This window comes from Gracilinanus agilis, chromosome 5, assembly GCF_016433145.1.
Source record: "Gracilinanus agilis isolate LMUSP501 chromosome 5, AgileGrace, whole genome shotgun sequence".
Lineage (NCBI taxonomy): Eukaryota > Metazoa > Chordata > Mammalia > Didelphimorphia > Didelphidae > Gracilinanus > Gracilinanus agilis.
The window spans coordinates 20,952,886-20,960,614 of NC_058134.1; the positions used below are offsets into that span (position 1 = coordinate 20,952,886).

General features: G+C 58.4%; 2 protein-coding genes across 2 annotated transcripts in view; one reads left to right on the plus strand and one right to left on the minus strand.

Annotated features, from left to right (window-relative positions):
- The window catches only part of GASK1A (golgi associated kinase 1A), an 81,156-nt gene extending 79,227 nt beyond the window's left edge, over nucleotides 1–1,929 (plus strand). The window contains 1 exon segment of the mRNA XM_044678872.1: nucleotides 1,754–1,929. Coding sequence (XP_044534807.1) covers nucleotides 1,754–1,929 — 176 coding nt within the window.
- A 3,727-nt stretch (nucleotides 1,930–5,656) lies between these two features.
- POMGNT2 (protein O-linked mannose N-acetylglucosaminyltransferase 2 (beta 1,4-)) lies at nucleotides 5,657–7,492 on the minus strand. Its single transcript, XM_044677741.1, has one exon. It carries the CDS (start codon nucleotides 7,475–7,477, stop codon nucleotides 5,747–5,749), a length of 1,731 nt encoding a protein of 576 aa, XP_044533676.1. The 5' UTR covers nucleotides 7,478–7,492; the 3' UTR covers nucleotides 5,657–5,746.
- Nucleotides 7,493–7,729: the final 237 nt, after the last annotated feature.

Consider the following 7,729-nt stretch of genomic DNA (forward strand, 5'->3'; position numbering starts at 1 on the left):
TATATATATATATACACACACACATATATTTAGAGGTACACATATATATCTAATATAAATGTAGATATCTCTATATATGTATTTGTGCCTATCCATCTATCCATCTATCCATCCATCCATCCCTCTCTGTCTGTCTCTCTCTCTATATATGTATATACACACACACACACACACACACACACATATATATATATATTTAGAGGTACGTATATATCTAATATAAATATATAGACATCTCTATATATGTATTTGTGCCTGTCCATCTATCTACCTATCCATCTCCCTCCCGTTCTCTCTCTCTCACCTATCTCAGAGGGATCAGATCTAATTTGATTCGGGGCTCCTCTTAGTCTTTTTCTTCTGGAGGATGCCCAAGAGGCCACAAGAGGATGACCCAGGACACACACGCGATGTTGGTCTCCTCGGTGAGGGCTAAAGTATTTGAATATGAACTGAACTCTTCCCAGAAGCATCTTGCATTTTCCAGGAGGACCACAGGATTGAGTCAGTGGGGAGTCTTCACCCTTTGGGTGTCTTGGATCCCTTGGGTGGGTAATCTGGTGAAGTCTATGGACTCCTCAGAAGATGGTTTTTAAACCCACAAGATCCAATACATAGAATTACAAAAGACACCGAGGGTTGGTAAAAATAAAGATAACATTTTCTCCCTCCCTCCAGGATCATGGATGCTCAGCAGTCTCCCTGAACCTCCAGGTTAAAAGTTCTTGGCTTACCGTAGAAGACCTCACGGTCATCCTGTCCTTCATTTTACAGATGAGGAAACGGAAACCATAGAGGTCAGGTGATTTGTCCGAGGTCATGCAGGTGGCAAGAATCACATCAGGACTCAAATGCAAGCCCTTTGGCTCTAGAGCAGGGATGGGCAAACTTTTTAAAGAGGGGCCAAAGGAAAGGAAATGCTCCTGTCAGTCTATTTCTAAGGCAACTCTCTCGAAGTTTCATTGTATTGTATCCTACTCGTTGTATTGGTCAGATTAGGAATAATGTCTCGCTGGGGATAGAACATTTCAGGGGGCTCCTCTGGCCCGTGGGCCATAGTTGGCCCATGGCTGGTCTAGAGCCAATGTCCTTTGGCCTCACTGACTTAGGATTGCAGGTTTAGAGCTGGAAGGGCCCTTAGAGGTCACTACTCCAACCTCTCAGTTTACAGATGAGAAAACGGAGGCTTGGAGAGATGTTTTAAGGCATAAAATAAAATACAAAATGATTTGCTCAGTCACACAGGATTTGAACCCAGATCCTTGGATCCCATACCATGCTACTCCATGGGATGAATGGCCAAGCGTAGAATCCAGACATCAGGAAAAAGGTTGAGATTTTAAAAAATACCCAGGAGGGCTTTCCTGGAATTGTTCATCACAACCACTGAGGCCCCTGATCCGTTTTCCCTGGAAAGTCCATTTTCCAAGTGTAAGATATGTGATTGGTAACGGGGATCCCGGCTAGCTAGAGTCCATGGAGAGGCTAATTTTCCTTTGTGAGGAGCGGAAGGAGAGCCGTGTGCGGAGATTTGCCTCCTCCCCAGACTAGCTCCAAGAGGAATGCTGGTCAAGAACCGCATCCGCCTAGTCCACCTCCAGTCCCGGCCACCGGGGGAGGCAGCACTTTGGGGCCCAGGATCGAGGCCACTTTCCTGATCGCCACCTCAGGTCCTGCCCTCGAAACCCTGGTCCCACAGAGGACCACCTGCAACGGCTATTAAGCCTCTTGACCCAACGCCGGCATTAAATAGAAACGGGCAAAGCCTTCCGAAAAGGGGGAAGCAACGGAACCCGCCAGGTGAGACGCGATCCTCTAGACCTGCTCATGGAGGGCCCCGACGAAGGGCCAAACGGCCACATTTGTCGGCTGTACCGAATGGGGGAGGGTGGAGGAGAGGGACGAGTTGAAGACAATTCCGGGAGATGAGCCGGAGATTGGAAGGACGAGGCTGCCTTTGACAGAAAGGAGGAAATCTGGAAGAGAGCAGGGTGCGTGGAGAAGGGAACGAGCGCCATTTTGGTGATGCTGTTTCCCAGATGTAACTGGGAAATCCAGTGTCTGGTAGGCGCTACGGGAGTGCGAGGGCGACAGGAAGCTCTGGGGACAGACGGGGGCTGATCTATGGTTCTTTATATGGAGACATCATACAAACACACACACGTGTGCACATATGCATAGATGCCAACAGTCGTACATGGGAAGGGAACCGAGAGCGCAGTGCATCAGAACTCGGAGAGGACCAATAATATCAAATGAAGAATCTATGTACTTGGGTAGGAACAGTTATTCCTCCCCTTCCCCCTTGAGAGCAGCCTTTTTTTAAATGTTTTTGTCCTTTCTAACCCTTGTGGTCCACACAATGCCTGGCACACCCACAGTGAGCCTCAGTTTTCTCACCTGTAAAATGGGGATAATAATGCCTTTCCCCCGGGTGGCTATTAGAGACATGAGACTGTAAGGCTTTCAGAGGAAGATGGAGGAATTATTCAAGGAAGAGGAATAAGGCTAGTGTCGCTGAGCCATAGACTACAGAGAGGACAATTGGAAAGGGAGGAAGAAACCTGCTGATTAAGGTCTTTAAAAAGCCAAAAAAGAGGATTTTCCATTGGATCTTGGAGGCAATAGAGAGCCACTGGGATTCAGTGAATGGGGGAGAGATCCCACGGTCAGAGCCGAACTTTGGGAAAACCACTTTCCCAGATGGATGGAGACTGGATTGGAAGGGGGAGAGCAAGCGGCCAGCTACTGCTGTGATCTAGGCACGAGGCGACGAGCTTTGCCCAGAGCGGGGGCGGCCCCAGAGGGAGAAGGGGATCCCGAGGCTCACGGCACGCGAGCGGTCAAGGGCGACAGGACGCCTGGCTTTGGAGCCAGAGTTCCTGGGAAGTTTGGACAAAGCGGGAGGTGAGGGGAAAGACGGGACCCCAAGATCAGGGTGGGATGAAGGATCCGGACGGCCTCTGCGCAGAGACGATGGTCGGAGCCTGGAGCTCACGGGGTCGCCTAGTAAGACGGCAGAAGGGAAGAAGAGAAGCGGAGAGGCCTGGCATGGAGCTCTGGGAAACCTGGGCAGGCAGGAGACGGGAGGAATGAGGAAAGGCCAGCGGATGCCAGCCCTCTCCTGCAGAAAACGGGACACTCCTGGGCTTCCCCCCTTACTTTCACCCTTTGGGGTACGTGTTCCCTGGGGAACTTCGAGGTCCAAGGATTTTATTTCGTTCCTTTAAGTTTCTTTCCTCTCATCATCATTCCGAATAGTTTTCCGTAATGGCTGGGCCCCGTCACAACTCCATAGGGTGGGAATAACCAAGGGCTTTACACAGATCGTCCCATTCGTCCCTGACTACAGCCCGGAGAGGCTATGATTTTCCTAGCACTGCACAGCTCTGTCCGAAGCAGAATTCACACCCGGCTCTCTGCCGTGGACTCTGGAAACCACCTCCGGCGAGAGACTTTGGGCCAGAGCCGGCTCTGAGCAGCATCGCGCCTCGGGCAGACCGCCGGGGCTCTGGGTTCAGGCCAGCCCGCGGCCTCTGCGGCCCGGCCTCCTCCTCTCCGGCCAACCTCAGCAATCCGAGCTCGGCAGCCCGGCCGGCTCCTTCCTTCGGATCAGCCCCCATTTGGGATAACTAAGAGCCGCGAAGGAAACGGAGGCAGGACGGGCTGGAGTGAGTGACCCTGGCCGGCCGCAGGACCTCGGCAAGCTGGCCCTGGCCGGGTCACACATGAGGAGCCCCAGGGCGTCCCCAAGGACCGACAGGCTCGGACAGGCTCTGCTTTAACTTGGAACAGAGCCAAATGCCGGCTGGGAGGGGCTCGTTCTGCCTCGGGTTTATTCTGCTCCGGCTCTCCCCTCGGTGTGTTCCGGGAAGCCCCCCAAGAAGCTGGAGAGCAGCAGAGGGGCCAGAACCGGAGGGGCGTGTGTGGGGAAGAGGAGACTCGGGCCAAGAGTTAGCCGCCTCCGGGGGCTCCAAAGGCTGCGGCCTGGAAGAGGGATCAGACTCGGTCTGGGAGGCCCTCCGAGGCAGAACAAGACGTTCTGGACCGAAGCTGCCAAGATGGACATTTAGGTGTGATGTCCGTTCTGAAGCAGAGGGCCTGCCCGGGGAGGTGGCTGCTGGTGACCCGGCAGGACAGGGATGGGTGACCACTTGTCAGCGGGGGGAGGGGGGCTCGTTTAGGGACAGGCTCGACAGCCCCTTCCAGTTCTGACATTCTGATCCTTATCAGGGCATGGAGGCAGCTCTGGGCTCTTCAAAGGCCGGTGTGGGAGACAAGCCTGAGCAAGCAAGGCCTGGCCTGGCCCCTTGGGACCAGCCCCGGGAAATTCGGGCTCTTGGGGGGGACGAGAACAGTGCCAAAGCCCTCGGGACCTCCGTGTCCTAACAGCTTCTGGAACAGAGGACTTGGGAGTCCACTCGGATGCCCAGAGCATCCGGCTCGGGTCCCCTTTGCATACGGGACAAGAATTCTGGCTTTGGATTCGGGGTCCAATCTAAGCTCCACCTCATTCCTTGGGTAATGGGAATTTTTTTTTTTTTAATCCTCATCTTCCATCTTAGAATCAATGTTGTTTCCAAGGCAAAAGAGAGGTAGGGGCTAGGCAATGGGAGTTCAATGACTTGCCCAGGGTCCCACAGGTCTGAACCCAGGCCCTCCCGTCTCCAGGCCCCCCATCTGCTGAGCCACCTAGTTGTCAGTGACTTTGGGGCATCTGAATCATTCTGGCCCGTTTTCGGATTTGTAAAATGAAGGGGCTGGACGAGGGTCCCGCCTAGCTCTTCTGTTCTGTGAATATGGGAAGGGGGCCTGTGCAGTTCCTAGAATGTCCCATTTGATGGAGAGAGGGACGGGGGAGAACCTGTAGGACGGTTCGGGCCCAAGCCCCGAAGCCTCTGGGCTTGCCGGGTTACCCACAAAAGCCAGCCGCCGTCCTAGCGATGGTCGCTTCAGCAAAAACCATGGGCTGGGCCAAGATGGAGGAAAACCAGGCCGCTCCCTCTGGGAATGAGGCTCGTTTTAAAGGTTTGCCAACCGCCTTCCTTGCAATGGAGGGCCTGTCAGGGGCTGGCAGTGTAGGCGTCACCCCATCTGACTGAAGAGGAGGAGGAGGAAGAGGAGGCGACCCCAGAGGCCTCAGCTCTTCCCACGACAGCCCACTCCAAAGAAGGGGAAAAATGACCCTTTCCCCAAGAATCCTTTCCTTGAGACCTCCCAAGCTCAGCAAAAACATCAGCTCCCCACCAAGTCTTGATGCCTCCCCCGAGTCTCCTCTGTATGGACTTCTCCAGCAGCTCCCCGGAACCCTGGGGGTAGGGACGGGTCGGGACATCCGCCACCCAAGGCCCCGGCACTTCCCAATGGTGGCTGCGTGGGGCGGAGGCTCCGAGTCAGGGGCCCCGGGTTCAAATCCCACTCTGTGGAGCCCCCCTGCCCCCCTCGGACCCTCCCGAGCCCCCGAAGAAAGAGGCGCCGTGTTGATGCTCATAACCATTTATTGAATGTCTCAACAACACATCCGTAAGAGGATCGGGGTAAGTTTCACAATGAAAGAAGCTAATGAATATTCCACATAACCACCCACCGTCCCCGGAGACCCCCCGGCTCGATTCCCCTTGCCAGGACGAGGGACACTCGATGGCGATGGTGGCGGGGAGGGGCGGGAGGGGCTCCACCGAGAACGGTCACAGTCAAGAACACACACGGTAAATGCGAGAGAGGACCACGAGGCACTAGTGGGGGGCTACGTGCTACACACCAGCACGTCGGCGAAGGGGCCCAGCAGGTTCCGGCCGAAGATGCAGCGGATCCAGACCAGGTAGGTGGTGAAGGGCTTGATGTTGTCGGCGAACGTGTGGTTCTGGTGGGTGAGGATGTAAGGCATGTACGCGTTCTCGCCCTGCTCCTGGATCCACACCTCGTACTTCACGTCCTTCACCTTCAGGAACTTGAGGTTCCACGGCACCTGCCACGACACGCTCAGCCGGGCCTGGGAGGCCCCCTGGACCGAGGCCCGGCAGCGGGCCTCCTTCACCTTGCTCGGGTAGGCCTGGGGGTCCCCGAGGCTCGGCCTGGCCCTGCCCGCCCCCCGGATGGCCCGGAGGAGGGACGGGACGTCCACCTTGGTGTCCTGGTAGATGCGGAAGAGCCACTCGGGGTTGCGGCAGCACAGGTGCCGGGGGACCTCTCGGCTCTTCAGGATGCGCTCCTGCTCGGCCCGGTCCAGGTGGGCGATGCCCCCCTGGTCCCAGGGGCGGTCGGGGTGCGTCACCGTGTTCTCCTGCTTGGTGTTCTGCCACGCCACGTAGTGGAGGTCCATGTGGGGGAGGCCGGCCAGAGTCTTGTAGGGCGTGTAGTGCTCGGGGTTGACGGCGTAGGGGAAGAGCTCCACCACGGTGGCACCGCGGGGCAGGAAGAGCGCCGTGACCAGCTGCGCGCCGTGCACGCTCACCAGCATGGAGGCGCCCCCCACCAGCCGCACCACATCGGCGAACGAGTGGTCCTCGAGCGACACCGTCACGGTCTTCATGCGGAACTCCTGGGCCAGGGCCAGCAGCAGCTCGGCCTCGTTCAGGATGAGCCGGTTGACGGTGCGGCTGAACACCACGATGTAGCCCTCGCCGCCCCCGGGGGGGCCCTTCCCCGCCGTCGCGTTCAGCCTCTCGGCCACGAAGCCGGCGAAGCGGCGGATCTCGACGCCGGACACCAGGATGCTGGCCTTGGGGCCCTGCGGCTGCACGAAGCCGTACTGGTACCAGGTGGTGGCCTTGGACAGCCCCACGTAGGCCTGCGAGAAGCACAGCAGCCGGCCCAGGCCGCCCAGGTGCTCGCGCATGAGCGGCGGCCGCGGGCTCAGCAGCCGGTACAGGTCGAAGTGCGGCCCCGGCGGGCGGCCCTCCATGAAGAGCAGCCGGGCGTCGGGGCCCAGGCCGGGGAACTGGCGCATGGTGTAGAACATGGGCAGGAGGTCGTCGTGGAAGACGTGCATGAGGTTGTCGGGGTTGAAGCGGTTGGCGATGAGCACCGCCTCGGGCACGAAGCGGGGCCGGGGCAGGGCGCGCACGGCGCCGGCCGGCAGCTCCACGAAGTTGAAGTACTGCGCGCTGTGGTCCTCCACCGAGGACAGGTCCAGGAGGGCCGGCTGGAAGCGGCGCGGGCCCAGGCTGGGCAGCATCACCGACGCGTTGCCGTGGAAGAAGACGAACTCGGCGGCCTCGGGGGAGTAGCAGAGCGCCTGGAAGCGGCACAGGCGGTCGGTGTGCGTGCGGCCGGTGCACACCATGCGCGTGCCCTCCTCCTCCAGGGCCCGCACCGCCGCCTCGTACTCGGCCTCCGGAGAGGCCTCCCCGGCCCCGCGGCCCAGCGCCAGCGCCTCCTCCAGCGTGGACGCGTGCTCGCACAGCCGCACATGCTTCCACAGCACCGCCGCCAGGATGGACACCAGCAGGGCGTTGAACACGGCCGCGATGTTCATCCTGCCGCCGCCGCCGCTGCCGCCGCGCTTAGTAGGACGGGGGGCACAGGGTGGAGCTGGGCAGTGGGGCCGCAGCACCGTCCATCTCCTCAGGCATGGCAAGAAGTAGCAGAGACCTGGAAGGAGACACAGAGAGGCAGACGGGGTTAGAAGGTCGACGGCGCCCCGGGGAGCCCCGCGCCGAACCCCGCTCCCAGCCTCGGGGGGGGGGGCCTTTGGACACTAGGAGACCCGCGGCCGGGCCTTGCTCTG